Below are 23,384 nucleotides of genomic sequence, written 5' to 3' on the forward strand. Positions count from 1 at the left end.
CCCAGTAGGGATAATGGCCTTTGTAAACCATTATTTTCAAAAGAGAAAGGCTAAGCACACTCACAAATTGTAAACAAGGTTGCCATGTTTTCCTTGTTTGAATTGGAGTCTTCCATTTGCAGTGAAGGTGGCACAAAAGACAGACTGTCCGGAGAGACATCTACATGACCTGTCCCCATAGCAACCTCCTGGGTGATAGAGGAGACAGCCACAGGTTCTAGGCTGAGGCCAACTTCATGCAGGGAAACAGATTCTAGGGAGGCGAGGTTATGTGAGGTAGAGAGTGCCACGCTTACAGAGTTGGTGCTCATAGCCACAGTGTGGATGGAGTCACTGAGGGCACTGTCAGACATGCCGCTGACCCGACTTGCAATGTGGTCTGCCTCCATGACCACAGGAAGCTCCAGGCCACTCCCATGAATGGGAATCACACCACCATGTCCTACAGTGTCTGTTGGAAGGCTGTTGCTCACAGAATCCACGGAGAGAGATTCATGACTTCTGGAGCCATTTGGGATCTGGGAATGCTCGCCTGCAACACCATCCATTGTAAGCTCCTCTGCCATTCCATCTGTAGAGATCGGGCTGGTAACCCTAGAAACGTTCTCCATAGTGATGGTTGTGTCCAACGCCACTTCATGGCCATCGTTAGGGTGAAGACTTTGGGCACCATGAGTATTCAGAGAACGAGAGTCTACTGAAACAATGCCTAGCTCCAATCCAACATTTCCATTGGACTGATAGGGATCTAGCGCGGAAGGGTTGTTGGTGATAGATAACGCAGCATTACCATCAACATTTACAGAGTTGGGGTGGATGTACTGAGGTGGTGGTCTGTCAGCTAAATAAGATAAAATGCCTAAGAAAAAGAAAGAAAAAATGAGGTATCAGTGGTATTTAGCACACTTACACTTAAGAAATTCTAAATGGAAAAAGCTATTTTCCTCATAAATATAGCATATACTGCATTTTCCCTGTAAAACTGAAGTCTTAAAAATGTGATAATGATTTTCAAAGCTGGCTAGAAATAAATCATTTAAATGTTACCTTCAATATTTACATGATTCCGATTCTTGGGCACTAAGGTGTTAGAATATGCTCTAAAGAAAATAACCATAAAAATGATTTAAAAGCAGATCTGAGCCAGGGTGGTGATGCACGTGGTGATGCAGCACTCCGGGAGGCAGAGGTAGGACTGACCTGAGTTCGAGGCCACCCTAAGACTACATAGTGAATTCCAGGTCAGCCTGGGCTACAGCAAGACCCTACTATGAAAAACAACAACAACAACAAAAGCAGATCTGGGGGCTAGAGAGATGGCTTAACAGTTAAGGGGTTAAGGCACTTGCCTGCAAAGCCAAAGGACCAGGTTTGATTCCCAGGACTCACCTAAGCCAGATGCACAAGGTGGTGCAAGTATCTGGGGTTTGTTTGCAGTAGCTAGAGGGCATGCCCATTATCTCAAATAAATATTTTTAAAAAGCAGATCTAGATAGGTCTCTTAGAACTTCTGCTGAAGTTTTACTTAAACTTTCATTATCACAGCACATAGAACTATTCAAAACAAGTCACAAATATTTTACAGAAACTTTTTTTTTTTTGCTGTGCTCAAACCTAGGACTTCAAACATGCTAGCTGAGGAGCTCCACTGCTGAACTATAGTTCTAACCCAAAAGCTTGTGTGTGCAAGGATGTGGTGGAATTCACTGACAGTGAGAGAGATTTTACTAAATAGTCTTTGTAAAGTCCATCTAAGATGAACCCCCCAAAATGGATATACTTCCTGGAAAAAAAAAATTCTACTTACAGCAACCTTCCCTAAGCATATTTTTAAAAATATGGACAAAGACATTCATAAGAACATCAGTTACAATGGTAATAAACTCAGGTAAACCAAACTGACCAACAATAAAAGACTGACAAACCACAAAATGTCCATTAAGTAGAGGGTTCCCCACCCCCAGGTAGGGTCTCACTCAAGTGCAAGCTGACCTGGAATTCACTACATAGACTCAGGGTGGCCTCGAACTCAGGGTGATCCTCCTACCTCTGCCTCCTGAGTGCTGGGATTAAAGGCATGTGCCACCACACCCAGCTTTTTTTTTTTCTTTTTTTTTTGACAGACAACTGCTATCAAGCCCAGCGGGCCTAAACTTCCAATACTCCTGCCTCCTCAAGTGTTGGGATTTCAGGGGTGTGTCATTATAAAAAGGATAACCATGAAAAACATAGTAGTATAGCAAAATATGTAAAATCAGAGAAAAATATTAAATGGAAAAATAAAGACACACCATTATATAGAACGTGTGGTCTTAATCATGATAAACATTAAAAACCTACACTTCAAAATAAAAGATGAGGAAGTACACCAAGAAGATGGATGAGGCGCTTCAAGGGTCCCTTTTCTCCACTATCTGCTAAATTTTCTTTCTTCCTTTCTCCTCTCCTCCTTCCCTCCCTCCCTCTCTCCCTTCTTTCTTTTGGTTTTTCGAGGTAGGATTTCACCCTAACTCAGGTTGACTTGGAATTCACTATGTAATCTCAGGGTGGCCTCGGCTATCCTTCTACCTTTGCCTCCAAGTGCTGGGATTAAAGGCATGTACAACCACACGCAGCTTAAATTCTCTACATAATTATATATAATAACACTTCCCTAACAGAACAAAACTTTTAAAAAACTTTGTCTCTCTCTGCTTGCAAATAAGTAAATAAAAATAACAATGAGGGGGCTGGAGGGATGGCTTAGCGGTGAAGGTATTTACCTGCAAAGCCAAAGGACCCTGGTTCGGTTCCCCAGGACCCATGTTAGCCAGATGCACATGGGGCACACGCATCTGGAGGTCATTTGCAGTGGCTGGAAGCCCTGGCGCACCCATTCTCTCTCTCTCCCTGTTTCTCTATCTAATAAATAAATAAAAATAAAAATAACAATGAGGGACTGGAGAGATGGCTTAGCAGTTAAGGCGTTTGCCTGAAAGCCAAAGGACCTCAGTTTGATTCCCATGACCCACATAAGCCAGATGCACAAGGTGGCGCATGTGTCTGGAGTTTGTTTGCAGTGGCTGGAGGCCTTGGCATGCCTGTTCTCAATCTCTCTCTCTCTCTCTCTCTCTCTCTCTCTCTCTCTCTCTCTGCCTGCCTCTTTCTCATGCTCTCTCAAATAATATATAAATAAATCTATGTTTAAAAAAATAATAAAAATGAAGGGCTGGAGTAATGGCTTAGCAGTTAAGGCCATTGCCTGCAAAGTCAAAGGACCCAGGTTCCATTCTCCAGGACCTACATAAGCCAGATGTATGAGGGGCACACGCATCTGAAATTCATTTACAGTGGCTAGAGACCCTGGCATGCCCATTTCTGTCTGCCTCTCTCCTATCTTTCTCTCTCTCTTCTTGCAAATAAATAAATAAAATTATAAAAATAATGATAATGAGCTGGAGTGATGGCTTAGCAATTAAGGCATTTGCCTGCAAAGCCAAAGGACCCAGGTTCAATTCCCCAGGACCCATGATAACCAGATGCACAAGGGGGTGCACACATCTGGAGTTCGTCTACAGTGGCTAGAGGCCCTGGTGTGCTCATTCACATTCTCTCTCTCTCCCTTTCTGTCAAATAAATAAACAGAAATATTTTTAACATTTTTTAAATTAAAAATTAAAAAGTAATAATGACACCATAGGACAAATAGTTAAAATTTTAAACTGCAAAATTAGAAACACTGAACAAAAATAATCAGTGCTTACAATCTGGTTTTAAAAGACAAACTTGAAATTTTCATGAGCCAGGCAGGAGAGCACACGCCTATAACCGTAGCACTAGAGAAGTAGAGGCAGGAAGATCATTGAAAGTTTGAGACCAGACTATTCTACATAGTGGGTTCCAGAGTTACTGACTCAAAAAACGAAAACCCTCATGGCTGTAACCCTAGTATGTGGACTGGACTGAGGCTGAGGCAGGAGGATCAGTATTCAAGGTCATTCTTGACTGCATACAAGTTGCCCTGTCTCAAAATAAAAGGCAGGTATGGAGAGATGGCTTAGTGGTCAAAGGCGCTTGGCTGCAAAGCCTAAGGACCCAGATTAAACTCCCCAGAACCCATGTAAGCCAGATGCACGTGGTGGCACGTGTGTCTGGAGTTCATTTGTAGTGTCTAGAGGCCCTGGTGTGCACATTATCTCTCTCTCTCTAACAAATAAATAAAAATAAAAAAGTAAAAAGAGAGATGGAGATATAGTTCAGAGGTAGAGAGCCAGCATACATGAGGCCCACTGTCTGTTTAATCCCCAGCATGTGGGGGATGGGGTGAGTATGAACCAAGTATTGGTATGGAAAGCATAAAAACTGTTTATGTACAATTAACTAATTTCTTTAGGCAGGATGTGGCGGCCCATGCCTTTACTCCCAGCACTCAGCAGCCTGAAGTAGGATTGTCATGTGTTTGAGGACAAACTGAACTACAGAGTGAGTTCCAGGTCACCCTGGGATACAGTAAGACCCTGCTCAAAAAGATCAAAAAAAAAAAAAAAATTGTGAGCCAGACATGGTGGCTCATGCCTTTAATCCCAGCACTTTGGAGGCAGAGGTGGGAGAACTTTTGTGAGTTCAAGGCCATCCTGAAACTACATAGTGAATTCCTGGTAATCCAGGGCTACATACAGCAAGACTCCCAAGTGCTGGGATTATGCCTTTAATCCCAGCACTTGGGAGGCAGAGGTAGGACGACTGCTGTGAGTTCAAGACCACCCTGAGACTACACAGTGAATTCCAGGTTAGCCTGCACTACAGTGAGACACTACCTTGAAAAAAAAATGTTTCAAACTGCAGCATTCCTACTGTACTCTATGTACAATCCTGGGGAACAAACATCAACATATTTTCTCACCTAGAGATTACTATCTACTAATGACATAATGACACAGGTCAAAAGATGTTAAACATTCAACAAATGATGTCAAAAGTTGGCTCAATTTTTTTTTTTTCTTGACAAACAATAACAAAACTTACCAGGTAGAATGGTTCTGAAGTAACTGCTCTCCAGGTGAGGATAAGGTGGTGGAGGTAGGGTATAGTTTCTTTCTGGTAACCCACACATTACCCCTCGATCTCCAATGCCCATTGGGAGCATCAGAGACAAGGCAGAAGGCAGAGAACTCAAGGAGGGACCCAGGTTTGGAATTGCCACTGGAAGACCTACAAAAAAAATTATTATTTTCTTAATTAAAAGAAGATAAGTGCCTAAAACTCACAGGCTAAACTCTTGGAGGCAAAAATCTCACTGTAATAAACCTTTTCATTCCTAGACACTTAGTTCTAATTTTTTTATTTTTTTTTTTTATTGAGACAGAATACAGCTATGTAGCCAAGGCAATCTGGAACTCACTTGTAGCCTAAGCTGGCCTTGACCTCACATTCTCCTCTGCAGTGCTGGGATTCCAGCTAAACAACCTCAAATGGCTCATGTTATGTGGTTTTTTGTTTTGTTTTGTTTTTCTGAGGTAGGGTCTCACTAGAGCACAGGCTGACCAGGAATTCACTATGTGGTCTCAGGGTAGCCTCAAACTCATGGTGATCCTCCTATCTCTGCCTCCCAAGCTCTAGGATTAAAGGAGTGCACCACCACACCCACCTCTCACATTAATTTTAAAGAGCCAGCTGATGCTCTAGTTGTCTGTGCTGCTCTTAGATACCAAAACATTTAATTTACAATTAAAAACCTTCCTTAGGGGACTAGAGAAATGGCTTAGCATTTAAGTGCTTGCCTGTGAAGCCTAAGGAAACCGGTTCACAGCTCAATTCCCCAGGACCCACATTAGCCAGATGCACAACGGGGTACACGTGTCTGGAGTTCATTTGCAGTGGCTGGAAGCCCTGGCATGCCCATTCTCTCTTTCTCTCTAACTCTTGCTCTCTCTCTGTCACTATTAAGTTTAAAAAAAAAAAAAAAAAAACTAGCTTAGGCTAGAGAGCTGGCTTAGCAGTTAGGCACCTGCCTGCAAAGCCAAAGGACCCAGGTTTGATTCCCCAGGACCCATGTAAGCCAGATGCACAAGGTGGCGCATGCATCTGAAGTTCATTCACCCTGGTGCACCCATTCTCTATCTGCCCCTTCCTCTCTCAAATAAATAAATAAAATTAAACATCTAGCTTAGCAGCTTAAGAAAACAAATTCTATACATAAAAAAAGAGAAAAAAAAAAAAACTGAGTCGAGTGTGGTAGTGTATACCTTTAATCCCAGTGCTCAGGAGGCAGAGGTTGGAGGATCACATGAGTACAAGGCCACCCTGAAACTACATAGTGAATTCCAGGTCAGCCTGGGCTGGAGTGAGACCCTACCTCGAAAAAACAAACAAACAAACAAAAAAACACACTGTTCACATGGTTAGTCTCTGGCAATAATAGTCTTTTTAAATATTTTATTTATTTATTTGAGAGAGAGACACAGAGGGAGGAAGAGGCAGACAGAGAGAAAGAGAATGGACGTGCCAGGGCCTCTAGCCACTACAAATGAACTCCAGCTGCATGTGCCCCCCTTGTGCATCTAGCTTACATGGGTCCTAGGGAATCAAACCAGCGCTCTTAGGCTTCGCAAGCAAACACCTTAACCACTAAGCCATTTCCTCAGCTCAGTAACAGTCTTAAAAAATTATTTGCACACAGAGAGGAGATAGAGAGAGGGAGGGGGGAAGAGAGGTAGATAATGGGCATGCCAGGGATTCTAGCCACTGCAAACAAACTCCAGCTGCATGTGTCATGTGTGCATCTGACTTTACGAGGGTGCTAGGGAATCAAACCTGGGTCATTAGGCTTTACAGGCAAGAACCTTAACAGCTGAGCCATCTCTCTAGCTCCAGTAATAGTCTTTTTTAAAAAAACTTTACTGTATTTTCTTTTCTACATAGTAAGAATCACTTTAAAAATAATCACAAAAGCTAGCGAGATGGCTTAGCAAAGTGCAGCTTGGGTTAGATTACCCCAACACATACAGAAAGCAGACATAAAGAGTCATGCAAAATCCAGGCGTGGTGGCGCAGGCCTTTAATCACAGCACTCAGCAGCAGAGGTATGAGGATCGCCATGGGTTTGAGGCCACCCTGAGACTACAATTTTTTTAATTTTTATTTTTTTGTTTATCATATTTATTTATTTGAGAGCGACAGAGAGAAAAAGAAAGAGAATGGGCGCGCCAGGGCCTCCAGCCACTGCAAACGAACTTCAGACACGTGCGCCCCCTTGTGCATTTGACTAACATGGGTCCTGGGGAATGAAGCCTTGAACCAGGGTCCTTAGGCTTCACAGGCAAGCGCTTAACTGCTAAGCCATCTCTCCAGCCCCACCCTGAGACTACAGAGTGAATTCCGGGTCAGCCTGGACTAGCAAGAGATCCTACCTTGAAAAAAAAAAGTCATGCAAGTATCTGGTATTCATTTGTAGCAAGCAAACAGTAAGAGATCCCGGCACACATAAATGAATTTTTAAACACAAACATCAGGTATGGCAGTGCTCATGATGGTAACCCCAACACCAGGGAGGTTGAAACGGGAATCTGGAGGTGGAGGCCAAACTGGGGCACACAGTGAGTTATAGGCTAGCCTGGACTACACAGTGAGTCCCTGTCTAGAAATAAAACACTGCAAAAGAGGAGTAATTTTTATTTGTACTTGGGAATTGACCTAATTTAAAGTTAGACGTGGGGTTGGGAATATGGCTCAATGGTTAAAGGTGCTTACACGTAAAGTCTGCCAGCCTGAGTTCAATTCCCAGCACCCACGGAAAGCCAGACTCAAAGTAGCACACGCATCTAGCAGTAGGAGACACTAGGTGTATGTACATGTATGCGCACACATGTGCAAATTTTTTTTAAAATAATAAAAGTAGGGCTAGAGGTCCTGGTGCACCCATTCTCTCTGTGTGTTTGTCTTCCTCTATTCTCTCTCTGCTTGCTAACAAATAAATGTTTTTAATCTTTTTTTGAAAAATAAAATTCTAGCAAATCTGTCCACTCATACTGTCTTTTGTACATATGCTGCACAATATGATCAACAAAAGTCTGAACTTTAGATATATCCACTTGCAAAATTTTTGCTGGCCTTGAACTTATCTTCTTGGCTCCACCTCCAAAGAGATAAGATTGCAGGTGTGTAACAGGTCTGATTCTTTTTGTTTTTTGAAACAAGACCCTGCTGTGCAGCACACTGACCTGGAACTCCTGACACCCCTACCTGAGCTTCCTGAGTTCATGTTGGGATCACAGACATGCACCACCATGACCAATTCTTTAAAATGCTTTTGTGGAGAGAGAAAAATGGCTCAGCAGTTAGGGCACTTGTCTGCAAAGCCTAACGACCCAAGGTTTGATTCTCTAGTACCCACATAAATCCGGATGCACTACATCTGCAGTTAGTTTGCAGCAGCTCGAAGACCTGGAGGACCCATTCTCTGTTTCTCTTCTATCTCTAATAAATAAATAAAATAAATGAATAAAAATATTTTTAAGGGCTAAAGAAATGACTTAGCAGTTAAGTCGCTTGCCAGCAAAGCCTAAGGACCCAGGTTCAGTTCTCCAGTACCCATGTAAGCCAGATGCACAAGATGGCATATACATCTGGAGTTTGTTTAGTAGTAGCTAGAGGCCCTGGCATGCCCATTCTCTCTGTCTCAAATAAATAAATAAGCAAGCAAACAAATTAAGTTTAAAAAAAAAAAAAAACCTTTGTTTCCAGGCATGGTGGTGCACATCATTAATCTGAACACTAGAGAGGCAGAGGTAGGAGAATACCATGAGTTCAAAGCCATCCTAAGACTATATAGTGAATTCCAGGTCAGCTTGGGCTAGAACAAAACCCTACCTCAAAAAAAAAAAAAGGCTGGAGAGATGGCTCAGTGGTTAAGCACTTGCCTGTGAAGCCTAAGGACCCTGGTTCGAGGCTTGAGTCCCCAGGACCCACATTAGCCAGATGCACAAGAGGGGCACACACATCTGGAGTTCATATGCAGTGGCTGGAGGCCCTGGCACACCCATTCATTCATTCATTCTCTCTCTCTCTCCGTCTCTCTCTCTCTCTGTTGCTCTCAAACAAATAAAAATAAAAATTAAAAAAAAAAAAAGCTTTTGTGGACACAAAGGAAGGTAAAAGATAGTAGTTTCAACGGGCATGGTGGTGCACGCCCTTAATCTCAGCTTTTAAGGGAGGCAGAGGTAGAAGGATTGCCATAAGTTCGAGGCTACCCTGAGACTACATAGTGAAGTCCAGGTCAGCCTGGGCTAGAAAGACCCTACCACAAAAAAACAAACAAAAAATAGATAGATAGATAGCTACAGAGAGAGATACTAGTTTCAATAAAGCTGATTCAAATGCTGCACTTTACTAATTCAGGAGGTATTTCAGAGAACTACTAAGTATCTTCTATATTTATTTAAAACACTTCTCCAATATCTCTAATGTTCATAAGGTCATTAAATTATGATGCTACAAATCCTGAAAGACCAACAGCTTATTATTTTTCAACAGGAAAAGAAAATAAGAGAGAGAGATAAGGGTTTAGAGGCAGATTTGGTGTTATGAGCCTATAATCCCAGCACTTGAAAAGGCAGGAAGACCAGAAGTTCAAGGTCATTCTGGTCACATAGAAAATTTGAGGCCATTGTGATTGTGAACTACATGAGTCTCAACAAAACAAACATATCAAAAAAAAAAGAAGGTGGAGAAGGGAACCTGGGGAGACGGCTCAGTGGATAACATGCTTGCCTCATTAGTGTGAGGACCTGAGCTGAATCCCCAAAACGCATGCAAAAATGCTAGATATGGTGATGCATGCTTGTAATCGCTGGCCACCCACTCTAGCTGAATTGAGCTCCAGGCCAATGAGACCCTGTCTCAAAGGAGGTGGAGAGCACACCTGAAGTTGTCCTGGGGCAGACACACAAACAGTGGAGAGGGCCGGGTTGGGCACAGGAAGGAGAGGAGCTTCTCCTGTGCGATTTCTCTAGGAAGAGATACTTGTGGGGAGTTCCATAGGGGAGCTCCACTTCTAGTAGTATTTCCCAGAATTCCAGGCCTGGCACCATCACAACTGTTCAGTGTGCAATCTAATTTAGAAAATAATCCCAATTTCTAATAGTCTTTGAGCAAATTTAACTCATTCTCTTCTATTGTGATGTCAAGGTATAAAGCAGATGAGTGAAAAGCCCTAAATAAAATGCCAAGTCCAATTACAACTCTCAACAAAAGACTACCCAACCCAAAACAGTCTGCTAGTCCCATCCACTAACACTCTGGACCTCCACTTAAATGTGTTTAGAGGCTATTCAAGCCTACCTAGTATCCCTTTTCCAAGCCAAAAAAAGAAAAAGAAAAAAAAAAAAGGCACTTCCTCTAGCTCCATTCAGAACTGAACACAGGGGCTCTCCCTCCCCACTCACCTGGGGCAGGGATGGCACTGTGAGAGGGAGAGGCGGCCAACCCCAGGTGACTTCCTGAGACTGGCAAGGCATTGCTCACAGAGGATGAAGCCAGCTGCTCCATCCCCACTGGGCTCAGGTTCATTTCATTCATCCTAGGAAAAGAGCATACACAACCAGTTTGCAAAAAACTACCCAAGAATCTAGGGATGGGTAAATGGGATCTGACCAACCATTCATTTTTATGCTCCTAATTCTCTAAGACAGCTAGAAGCAAACTGGAATTCAGAGAGGTTAACTAACTCAGGCTAATGCTATATACCATAAGCAAGATTTGAACTGGGATGCCCTTATTTCAAACTATACCACCCAAAGGAAAATCTACAAACTAGGCACTGGTCATGGTGGTTTGTTTTTTAAAAATCATCCCCACTTTTCCTTTCACAGGAGTTGTCTTCAATTTGGTTTATTACCTCAAACCAGTAGTAGATACTATGTTTTTTAAAGGCAGTTTATTTTAACATACTCTAAATTTTCTTACTAATTCTTTTTATAGGGTGTTAGGGGATTATGAGTCTGATTCAGGCTATCAGTAAAGAAGCACACATCCTTAAGAATCAGTTTTTTGTTTTTTAATTAAAATATGTATCCTTCAGTCAACAATAATTTTAACATCTTCACATAGTGGAGTTCATTAAGCAAGCTTTACTAGAACTTTACTAAAAAAATATTCAGAATTTCACAATAGTTCTGCAAAAAGTAGATGAGGAAATAAAGGCTCAAAGAGAAAACTTCATCTGCCCCCAAATCACAGATCAAGTCAATGAAAAGTCAAAAATCATACTGCAAGGTACTGCCAAAAATGTTTTAATGCATCAAACTCTTTTTGTTTTACAGCATTCTTGAAAGGCTAAAGATTCAAGGAATTGCCTTCTCTATGTAATCCATCTTGCAGTGTTACTAAAAACATCTTAAAAGTTCAAGTAATATTGATGTCAAAAAGTTATTATTGGGGCTGGAGGGATGGTTTAGTGGTTAAGGTATTTGCCTGCAAGCCAAAGGACCCAGGTTTGATTCCCCAGGACCCATGTTAGCCAGATGCACAAGGGGATGCATGCGGCTAGAGTTCGTTTGCAGTGGCTGGAGGCTCTCTCTCTCTCTGTCAAATAAAAAAATAAAATTTTTTTTTAAGTCATTATTGGAGGTTATCATGAAAGAGTATTAGTTTCAACCAAGTGTGGTAGCACAAAACTAGGGAGGCTCCGGCAGGAGTTCAGGCTCAGGGTTCCATGGCTGGCCTGTCTCAAAAAAAAAATAAAAAAAAGACGGTGTGGTGGCACACACCTTTAACCCCACCAGCACTTGGGAGGCAGAGGTAATGAGGATTGCTGTGAGTTCAAGGGCACCCTGAGACTGAGACTACATAGTGAACTCCAGGTCAGCCTGGACTAGAGTGAAATGCTACCTGGGGGGGAGAGGGAAGTGTTAGTTTCTAATCTGAATTCAAATACTTCCATATTATCACTTCTGAGGCCAAGCAGCAGGCTAGTCAAAGGAGGTTTCTCATGACCTCCCATCCTTGCAGTGGGAATCACAGTAATGCCTTCCGGCTCTGTGAACCCAGGGTATATAAGGAGCACTGGGCTAAGTGACTTACCAGTAACCCTCTCTCCTAATCCTCAAATACTTTAAAGTTCTGTGGTAATTAATCTTCGCTGTCAACTTGACAGGATTTAGAATTACCATGGTACACCTGTGGGTGTGTCAATCTATCTTTCTAGAAAGGTGTAACTGAAAGGGAAAGCCCAACCTGAAGGTCAATACCATCACTGGGGTGGGATCCTGTCTGAATGTAAAGAAGAAAGCTGAAGTGACAGGAGTGCTCAGCACTGCAATATCTCTATCACATCTTCCAAGGCTCAGGGTCCATTGTGGAAGAGGTGGCAGAAAGAATGTAAGAGCCAAAGGAAGGGTAGGACTGCTTACAGTGCACTCTTCCAGACACAAAATGGCCTGGATGTCCATGACCTCACAGTGCCTGGTAATACCTACACAAAATTTTCATAATAGGAGGAAAAGATGATAAAATCAAAATATAAGAGAGACTAATGAGAGCTGGGTGTGATGGTGCATGCCTTTAATCCCAGCATTTGGGAGGCAGAGGTAGGATTGTCTTGAGTTCGAGGCCACCCTGAGATTACAAAGTCAATTCCAGATCAGCCTGGGCTAGAAAGAACCCCTACCCCAAAAAACAAAACAACAAAAAAGAGAGAGAGACACTAAGTGAGAGGGGAAAAGGATATGATAGAGAGTGGATTTATGAAGAGGGGAGGGAGCTATGGTTTATAATTATGAAAGTTATCAATTAAAATAAGTTTAAAAAAAAAAGAAAAAGAACAAAGTTGAGCACCAACATTTACTTCTGCTTCCACTAACAGGCTTTCCAAAGCTACCATGATGGGTGGTATCTCCTTGAACTGTAAACCCCTCCTCCTAAAAGCTGTTGCTTGACATACTTGGTCATAGCACTCAAAAAATTAAGGCTGGAGGGATGGCTTAACCATTAAGGCGTTTGCCTGCAAAGCCAAAGGACCTAGGTTTGATTCCCCAGGACCCATGTTAGCCAGATGCACAAGGTGGTACATGTGTCTGGAGTCCTTTTGCAGTGGCTGGAGGCCTTGGCGTGCCCATTCTTTCTCCCTCTGTCAAATAAATAAAAATATCTTAAAAAAAGAAAATTACTAATTCAGGACAGTATTTTAATACTATTTTAAAGATAAGAAAACCTAGACTCAAAGAAGCGAAAAACTTAACCCAAGATCACATAACTAGTCAGAAGTACAGTTTGCTAAACTTAAAGAAACACTTCACAATAGTAACTAATTATAAAAGGAAAAAAAAAAAACGGTTTTGCCTTTTACAATTCTATTCACTTAGAACCTGGCTCAACTTAAACTGTGGAGTATCAAGTTCCAATAGACTATATCCATAAGCCTTTATGCCTGATCTCATAATATTAAGGTCTTGTGCAAGGCCATCCTAATGCCCTGTATAGAAAAGCACTATATAATGTGGTGTTTGTGTGTGTGTGTGCGTGCACGCACTTCAAGGTAGGGTCTGGCTGTAGCCCAGATTTAACTGGAAATCACTCTGAAGTCTCAGGGTGGCCTCCAACTCACTGTGGTCCTCCTACATCTGCCCCTCCCAAGTGCTGGGATCAAAGGCGTACAACACTATGTTCTGCCCTGCCACTGTACTGTTTTTTAAATTGGATAGATGAAGCAACATCAGTTCATCATCCTTGCCAGAAAGACAGCTAGAACCACATGGGTAGTAAGGCACACTGCTCAAAGGACAGCATATTAATAACAGAATCTCATTAATTCACCAAACAGTGTAGAACTCCCTAAAGAAACCATAGCTACTTTAATTTTTTTTTTTTTTATTAAGTAGAAACTTCATATGGACAAATTACGTGTTGGTCCCATTCCCCTCCTCCCTGTCCCCACTTCCACTGAGGGCCCTCCTCAGCAGGGTTGCTGGTGTTCACCATGGGGCTATGAGTTGTGACCATAGCAGTCACTGGGACGGGAGGCAATGCCTGTGCACACTCCTTCCCACCCTGTGCCTCTTATAATCTTTCCACCCCCTCTTCACAAAATTTCCTGAACCTTGGTGCATGTGTTTTAAAACTACTTCTTCAACCACAACCAAAACACATCACTGGAGCCATAATGGTCTACAACAAATTGACTACAATACTTTGTTTTGTTTTTTTTTTTTGGGGGGGGGTCGAGGTAGAGTTTCATTTTAGCCCAGGCTGACCTGGAATTCACTATGTTGACCACAATACTTTTTTTTAAAGCAGAGCTAAAGACTAAAGGTTTGTACCTTCAACTTCCAGAAATCTGAATATTAAACTTCCTATCTAATTTCAAAATAAGAATCAGTGGGAATCCTGGGCCTTCTCAAACCAGTTCAAGCCAGGCATTAATCCTGGAAGTGGGGCAGCTTTCTGCTTTATTATGTGTCACTAAAATGTGATGACCTTGGCGGCCGTAAGTCAAAGGTAACTAATGCTCAAGAGCAAGAAAGCAGAGGAAGGCAATGTCCGTGATGATCCTAATTAAGACATTCTCATTCTAAAGGGCAATTCTACCTAACTAGCTTTCTTCCCCCTCCCCTTCTTTTTTTTCTGGTTTTTCAAGGTAGGGTCTCACTCTGGCCCAGGCTGACCTGGAATTCACTGTGGAGTCTCAGGGAGGCCTCGAACTCACGGCGATCCTCCTACCTCTGCCTCCCAAGGGCTGGGATTAAAGGTGTGCGCCATCACGCCCAGCCTCTAACTAGCTTTCTCATGACAGATTCTAAGAAGCAATTTAAGAAGGGTTCAAGCCAAGATTCGAAGTTCTCTCTTCTTCCCTACTCATTTGTGGCAAATCCTCCTCCAGTTTTTGTATTTTTTACTATCTGCAAGGTGAGGGCCTCACAGCATCTCCTTGAAGTGACACGGAAGACGCTAACTGAAATACAGCCACGTCCCAAAATACAATGGACAGTTTCAACGATTCTAACCCTATTTGTTTTATCTTCCTCATCCTAAACATGCAGGACTAAAAGGCGACTGGAGTGGGGTGGGGTGCCAGACAAATAAACCACGTCTTTGTTCTGCTTCAGTACTTGCTGGCTAGTACCTTAAAGAACTTTAAAAGCCAGCATAATGCTTGCAGAACTAAGAGTGAATTCTCCCCTTCTACCTCCCACGTGGACACCAACAAAACTAATGGGGAAGAGCGATAATATCATCACATGCTTTCTAGATGAAGATAATAGTCCAACGTCTCAAAGACATAGGAAAAAGGTACCAACCAGCTAACAATAAATGTGTGGCTATTTAGATCAACTATTCACACCTGCAATAAATTAGGACGGATGATGGTACTTTCAAAATCCAACACCAGTTTGGTAGATTTTCTTTGTTTCGCATTTACAAATCACACCTATATCCTCCCCAATGACACTTTAAAAAAAAAGGCCTCAACTCTGGACACTCGTTTGTCTAATGTTTTCCGAAGATGTCACCTGGGCCCAGCTCCCAACTTACCTGTGATGCATCTGCTTGGGACGAAGCCTCAGAGAAGAGCGCCCAGGTGACCGTGTCGGGGATCGGGCATCAGGGTTGGCCTTCGGGCGTCACGTGGCACCACATCTTGCTCACAAACGCTGCACGAGCACGTCCTCCCGTTTTTTTGTGTGGTTTTTTTTTTTTTCTTTAGGGACCACCCAATTGGTCCCGAGGGCCGGTGGCCGCGCACCCCTCCGCGGGATGGGGCATGGCGCTAGGGAGACGGGGACGCCCGAGGCTCTCCTCCTTCCCGAAGCAGTGGGAGCGCAGGCTGCCCAACCTGAGATGGGGAGAAGAGCGGGTCACCGAGAGCAGGGAGGACGCAGCCCCGTTCCGCGGCCACCGGAGCGCGCAGGTGCCGCGACACCGCCTCCCGCCGGCGGCCCAACTCGCGCGTGCATCCGCCCTCAGGCCGACCTCGCCGCGCCCGGCCCACCTGCGGGCCGCCCCGCCGCTTTGCTCCTCATCCGGGCACACCTGGAACACCCCCCCACCGCGGGGCTCCCCCGTCCTGCACCCCGCGCCTCGCCCGCCGCTCCCCTAAGCGTTTCCCGCCCAGCCCCGCCCGGCCCCGCTGCCTGCTCACGGCCGCACCCTCCGAGGCGCGTTTCCGGCTCCACAGCCACTCGGGACGCACGCGCCCCACCCCCGTGCGTGCCTGCGTGCGCGCGCCACGCCCCAGCCACGCCCCCTGGCGTAGCCCCGCCCTCCCCGCGCGTGCGTGTTGCGAAGCTCCCCCCCTGGGCCAATAGGGGCGCAGAGCCAGGAGGCTCAGGCCCGCCCCCGGAGCTTCGGATGATTGACCCACGCCGTTGCTAGGTGACCGAAAGTGCTGTGGGGTGCTCGGAGGTGCGTTCTCAGTTTCCGAAGGTCTCCAGACCCGAAGTTTGGGTCTTAGTGACACTGCCTTACAGCAAACAAAACAAAACAAACAAAAGGAAATAAAAGATTATAACGGAGGCTGGAGAGATGGCTCACCCGAGTTCGATTCCCCAGCAACCACGTAAGCCAGATGCTCAAGGTGGAGCATAAATCTGGAGTTCCTTTGCACGCCCATTCTCTTTCTCTCTCTCTCTCTCTCGCTCTCTCTCTGCCTCTTTCTCCCTCTCATAAATAAATAATTTTAACAAAAGGTTTAACCCAAAGAGTACCGGTGTGGCCCAGGAGGAATTGAGATTCAATTCTGACTTTTTGTCACTGTATGTTACACCTGAAGGTTACTCAGTTTACCCTCTCATCATAAATGGTGGTGTAGGGATTTATTCAGATTTCCTTCTTCTCTGCCATCCCATGGTGGAGCTTCCCCTCGAGCCTGTAAGCCAAAACAAACCCTTTTCCCCCCCCACAAGTTGTTCTTGGTCAGGTGTTTTCTGGCAGCAATGTGAACCTGACTGCACCACCTCCCCGCTTCGCCCAAAGGCATTTACTGAGCTACAAATACAGCCGTGAACAAGACATGGCTCCTGACTTCCAGCAGCTTGCAGTTCAGAGGAGGCTGGGGAAGTCAGAAAACGGCCTACTGTGAAAAGGTGGCGGGCCCGCTCAACCGGGTCAAGCCATTAGGATCAACTCCCATGTTTCCCTTGGCTAATATCTCAGGAGGAGAAAGCACATTCCAAAAGTAGGAACTTATCACGGTACACCCACCAGCCACACTGTTTTCCTGTCTTGCTGACAACCAGTAGAAAACAAGGGCTCCCATGTCACAAGTGAGAGACAGAGTTCCTTGAAATGCCACTTCCAAGCTGGGGCCTAGGGAATAATGACCTCTTTTGTCAGGGGGATTGGCACCTATTTCCTTTAAAAAAAAAAAATTATTTATTTGACAAAGAGGGAGAGAGAATGGGTGAGCCAGGGCCTCCAGCCGCTGCAAAGGTACTCCAGACAGGTGCGCCCCCTTGTGCATCTGGCTAACGTAGGTCCTGGGGAACCGAACCTGGGTCCTTTGGCTTTACAGACAAACGCCTTAACCGCTAAGCCATCCCTCCAGCCCTGGCACCTATTTCATTTGAACCATGTGGCTGAGCACACAGTTTTCCTTTGTATGTGAAAGCTAGGGAAGTCATAAGCCCTAGGGGAGTAATAACTACTGTGGTCTGGCTAAGTGCGTATATTATACCCACCAAACTGACCTCTAAACACTTATGTTTATGGCCGTATTTTAATGCTACTCTCATTTTTTGGTTAAAGAAGCTTCTCTTTCCAGGTGATAGTGACCACTGGGGTGATTCAAAACACCCCATAGTGCTGATGATAGGAGAAAGAAATTGGCCAAGCAGTCAGGGTAACAGAAGCCCCAAAGTAATGGTTTTGTATTCGTTGACTAAAAGCAGGAAATGTCACTAAGCTTTCAGAAACCTGGATGTTCCACCCTCCAGGAAAGATTTCTAGATTAAACTTGCACCCTTTCCAGAGGACAGAAACTCTTTGTCCGTAGTAACCTGCCAACCTGACCTTCTTCATTTGGCACTCCCCATTAAAAACCCAGATGTGAGTCTCGAGGTGGGCTTCTCAAACCCCCTCTTACCTCCCAGGGCAAGACCGTCACCATGATTGCTTCTCAAGTTCTAGGCTTATGCCCCCTCCTCTTCATCCTCCTAAAGCTTTACACTGTAAGAAAATATTTCTGAACTTTATCCTCTGGTCTGCGGATTTCATTCTTCGAATTCATAGGACAAGGATCTGGGAACACTCTGGTGCATTGGCGTACAAGGAACCCAAAATTCTTGTATCACTGAGAAGTGACTGACAGTGGAGTGTTCAGTACTGAGACGTGTCTACCACACCCTCCAAGGCTCAGGAGAGGTGGTGGAAAGAATGTAAGAGCTCAGAGGAAGGGGAGAATTGTTTTGTAATACTGTCTTCCAGGCACAACGTGGCCTTGATATTCATGACCTCACAGTGGCTGACTCTTCCTGCACGATATACAATATTTGCATAATAGGAGGGGGAAAATGATGGCATCAAAATGAAAAAAAGATTGCAGCTGCTGGAGGCTCTGACATACCCATTCTCTCTCTCTCTCCATCTGTCTCTGTCTCTGTCTCTGTCTCTGTCTCTCTCTCTCTCTCTCTCTCTTTCTCTCTCAAATAAATAAATAAAGTCAGTAGTAAGAAAAGTACCTCTGGGCTGGAGAGATGGCTTAGCAGTTAAGCGCTTGCCTGTGAAGCCTAAGGACCCCAGTTCGAGGCTTGGCTCCCCAGGACCCACATTAGCCAGATGCACAAGGGGGCACATGGGTCTGGAGTTCGTTTGCAGTGGCTGGAGGCCCCGGCGCGCCCATTCTCTCTCTCTCTCACTCTCTCTCTTTCTCTCTCTGTCTGTCAATCTCAAATAAATAAATAAAGTAAAATATTTTAAAAAAAGAAAAGTACCTCAGATTTGGGGGGCTTTTTAAAAAATGGTTTTTCTATTTATTTGCAAGAAGAGAGAGAGAAAAAAAATGTCAAAGCCTCCAACTGCAAACAGGCTCCAGATGCATGCACCATCTTGTGCATCTGGCTTTACATGGGTACTGGGGAATTGAATTCAGGTCATTAAGTGCCTTAACCGCTGAGCCATCTTTCCAGCCCAATTAAAAAAATATTTTATGTATATACTTATGAGAGAGAAAGAATAGGCATGCTGGGTCCTCTAACCACTGCAAAAGAACTCCAGATGCAAGCAGCATTTTGTGCATCTGGCTTTACATGGGTGCTGGGGAAGTGAACTCAGGTCATTTGGCTTTGCAAGGCAAATGTGTTAACCGCTAAGCCATATCTCAGCCCCGCACCTCAGGCTATTTTGGTCATTTTTTTTAAATTTTTTAAATTATTTATTTATTTGAGAGCAACAAACAGAGAGAAGGAGGGGGAGAGAGAGAGAGAGAATGGGCGCGCCAGGGCTTCCAGCCTCTGAAAACGAACTCCAGACGCGTGCGCCCCCTGTGCATCTGGCTAACGTGGGACCTGGGGAACCGAGTCTCGAACTGGGGTCCTTAGGCTTCACAGGCAAGCGCTTAACCGCTAAGCCATCTCTCCAGCCCATATTTTGGTCATTTTTTAATGATTTATAGTTATTTATTAGAGACAGAGAGGGAGGGAGGGAGGGAAAGAGAGTGAGAATGTGTGCACCGGGGCCTCTAGCCATTGCAAATGAACTCCAGATGCAGGTGCTACCATGTACATCTGGCTTACGTGGGATTTGGAGAATCAAACCTGGGTCCTTAGGCTTCACAGGCAAACGCCTTAAGCACTAAACCATCTCTCCAGCCATCAAACCTCAGTTTTTTAAATTTTTGTAAAATATTTGAAAAACACTTCACTAAAGAAGATATGAATGGCAATTAAATGCATGAAAAGATGTAGCACATCATAAGGGCATTCTAATGAAAGCACCTTGAAGTAACATGGCATTTCTTCAAATGACTAAGTCAGGGCTGAAGAGATGGCTTAGCGGTTAAGCGCTTGCCTGTGAAGCCTAAGGACCCAGTTTGAGGCTCAATTCCCCAGGACCCATGTTAGCCAGATGCACAAGGGGTTGCATGCATCTGGAGTTCGTTTGCAGTGGGTAGAGGCCCTGGTGTGCCCATTCTCTCTCTCTCTCTCTCTCTCTCTCTCTCTCTCTCTCTGCCTCTTTCTCTCTCTGTCTGTCACTCTCAAATAAATAAATAAAAATAAACAAAAGATATTTTTTAAAAATGACTAAGATATAGCAACTAAAGTGCCAATATAGAGTGACTTCCTAAAACCCTCATACTTTGCTGATGGGAATAAGAGCTTCAGCAGTCACTTTAGAAAGCCCTGTGGCAACTTCCTATGCCATGCAATTAATTAAGTACACTTCTAGATATTTATTCAAGACAAATAAATTATATTACAGGGATATATACACAAATATTCCTAAGACTTTGTCTATAATAATCTGTAACTGGAAACAATTCAATATTCCTCAACTGGTAAATTAATATTACAATATATCACCATAGTAGCATCCTACACAGCAATAAAAGGAACAAGTTATTACTATGTGGGTAAACCTTAAGAGCCTTACTATGGTAACTGGGAGACATAAGATACAAAAGACTACACATTTATTTGAAAAGGTAAAACTAAAATAACAGAAAGATAGTTGCCAGGAGTTGGGAATGGGTAAAGGGTTGAAACTGCTTACAAAGGGACATAAGGGAACTTTGAGAGATGATGAAAATGGTCTCAGCTATAGTGGTGGTTACAAGATTGTGTGCAGGGATGGAGAGATGGCTTAGTGGTTAAGGCACTTGTCTGTGAGGCCTAAGGACCCAGGTTCGATTCCCCAGTACCCACGTAAGCCAGATACACAAGGTGGAGCATGATTCTGGAGTTCATTTGCAGTGGCTGAAGGTGCCCATTCCCCCCCCCCTCTCTCAAATAAATAAATACATAAAATATATATAATTAAAAAAATAGCCATGCATAGTGGCACACATCTTTAATCCCAGCACTTGGGAGGCAGAGGTAGGAGGATTGCAGTGAGTTTGAGGCCACCTTGATATAGTGAATTCCAGGTAAGCCTGAGCTAGAGTGAGACCCTACCTCAAAAAAACAAAAATAAATAAATAAGTTTTTTAAAAAAACATTGTGTCTATTTATCAAGATTAATTAAATAGGAAACTTTAAGATTAGTGAGCTTTACCATATGTTTAAAAAAAAACACCTTAAAAATCATAGTTGTGCACGCCTTTAATCCCAGCACTTGGGAGGCAGAGGTAAGAGGATCGTCATGAGTTGGAGGCCACCCTGAGACGACGTAATGAATTCCAGGTCAGGTCAGCTTGGTAGATCAAGACCCTATCTTGAAAAGCAAAAAAAAAAAAAAAAAAAAAAAAAATTATGTCAGGTTTGAAGAGATGACTTAGCGGTTAAGGTGCTTGCCCACAAAGCCTAAGGACCCATGTTTGACTCCCCAAGTCCAATGTAAGCCAGATGCACAGGGTGATGCAAGTGGAAGCTCACATGCATCTGGAGTTTGGTTGCAGTAACTGGAGGCCATGGTACACCAATTCCATCTCTTTCCTGTGCGCTCTCTCTCTCTCTCTCTCTCTCATAAATTAAAAAAAAAAAAACTCATGTCAAAATATATATATTGGAAGCTGGGTGTGATGGTGCACACCTTTAATCCCAGCACTCGGGAGACAGGGGTAGGAGGATTGCCATGAGTTTGAGGCCACACTGAGGCTACATAGTGAATTGCAGGTCAGACTGGGCTAGAGTGAAACTCGACCTCAAAAAACCAGAAAAAAAAAAAAAATATATATATATATATATATATATATATATGGCTGGAGAGATGGCTTAGCAGCTAAAGCACTTGCCTGTGAAGCCTAAGGATCCAGATTTCATTCCCCAATACCCACGTAAACCAGATGCACATGGTGGTGCATGTTCCTGGAGTTAGTTTCAGTGACTGGAGGTCCTGGCACACACACTCTCACTCCCTCTCTCTCATAAATTAAATAAATAAATAAAATCGTGTGTGTGCGTGTGTGTGTATCAACAGGCATGGTGGCACACTCCTTTAGTCCTAGCCCTTAGGAAGCAGAGGTAGGAGGATCACCATGAGTCCAGGGCTAGCCCGAGACTACATAGTGAATTTCAGGTCAGCCTGGGCTAGAGCAAGGCCCTACCTCAAAAAACCAACACACACACACACACACACACACACACACACACACATAATTTTATTAATTAAGTTAATGTCTATTTAATTTATTTATTTGCAAGCAGAGATAGATGAGAGACAGAGAGAGTGGGTGCTCCAGGGCCCCCAGCCACTGCCCCCAGCCACTGCAAACAAACTCCAGACGCATGTGCCCCCTTGTGCATCTGGCTAACGTGGGTTCTGGGGAATTGAGCCTCAAACCAGGATCCTTAGGCTTCACAGGCAAGCACTTGACCGCTAAGCCATCTCTCCAGCCCGGTTTTAGGAATTAAACTGAGATGTTTATGCTTGTTCCTCAAGCATTTTACTGATTGAGCTATCTCCCCAGCCCCCATTGTTTAGATTTCTGTCTTGAGTTTAAGAGTTTTTTTTGTGTTTCTTTGAAATGTTTTTTACTTTCACTTTTTATGTGGGGTGGGGGAGAAGGAAGGAAGGAAGGAAGGAAAGAATGAAGGAAAGAAGGAAGCCAGACATGGTGGCGCCTGCAAAGCCTAAGGACCCAGGTTCAATTCCCCCAGTACCCACATAAGTCAGATGCATAAGGTGGCACATGCATCTGGAGTTTGGTTGCAGTAGCTGGAGGCCCTGGTGCACCCATTCTCTCTTTCTCATAAATAAACAAATACAAGAGTTTAAAAAAATATATGATACTTCTAACCTGGTGTGGTAGCACATGTCTTTAATCCCAGCACTCGGGAGGCAGAGACAGGAGAATTGTTGTGAGTTCAAGGCCACCTTGAGAATACAGAGTGGATTCCAGGTCAGCCTGGACTAGAGTGAGACTCTACCTTGAAAAACCAAAAAAAAAAAAAAAAAAAAAAAAAAAAAAAAAAAAGCCCATAGATATAAAATAGAGACTGTGTGAGGGCACACCAGGACCTTTTTCCACTGCAAATGAACTCCAGATGCATGTGCCACTTTGTGTGTTTGGCTTATGTGTGTACTGTGGCATCAAACCCAGATTGGCATGCTTTGCAAGCAAGCACATTTAACCGCCAAGCCATCTCTCCAGCCCAGTGCCTAGAGTTTTAAGAAATTGTAGGACTGGAGAGATGGCTTAGCAGTTAGGACATTTGCCTGCGAAACCCAAGGACCTCCAAGGTGGACTCTCTGAGTCCCAGGCAAGCCAGACGCACATGGTGATGTAAGCATTCAAGGACCCACATGTGCACTGCACATGT

The 23,384-nt window shown here is 43.9% G+C and overlaps 1 protein-coding gene across 3 annotated transcripts in view; it reads right to left on the reverse strand.

The window, feature by feature from the left end:
* The window catches only part of Prdm4 (PR/SET domain 4), a 32,794-nt gene extending 16,658 nt beyond the window's left edge, over positions 1–16,136 (reverse strand). The window contains exons 1-5 of one of the 3 annotated variants that reach the window (XM_045152801.1): positions 16,120–16,136; positions 15,505–15,805; positions 10,422–10,555; positions 5,005–5,190; positions 65–859 (exon numbers count right to left, since the gene is read on the reverse strand). In XM_045152801.1, the coding sequence (XP_045008736.1) occupies positions 65–859; positions 5,005–5,190; positions 10,422–10,555; positions 15,505–15,515 (1,126 nt within the window). In that variant the 5' untranslated portion in view covers positions 15,516–15,805; positions 16,120–16,136. Of the gene's footprint in view, positions 1–64; positions 860–5,004; positions 5,191–10,421; positions 10,556–15,504; positions 15,806–15,961; positions 16,038–16,119 lie in introns of those variants that run through there. The other 2 variants (XM_045152800.1, XM_045152802.1) reach the window with 2 other exon arrangements.
* Positions 16,137–23,384: the final 7,248 nt, after the last annotated feature.

This window comes from Jaculus jaculus, chromosome 6, assembly GCF_020740685.1.
Source record: "Jaculus jaculus isolate mJacJac1 chromosome 6, mJacJac1.mat.Y.cur, whole genome shotgun sequence".
NCBI lineage: Eukaryota > Metazoa > Chordata > Mammalia > Rodentia > Dipodidae > Jaculus > Jaculus jaculus.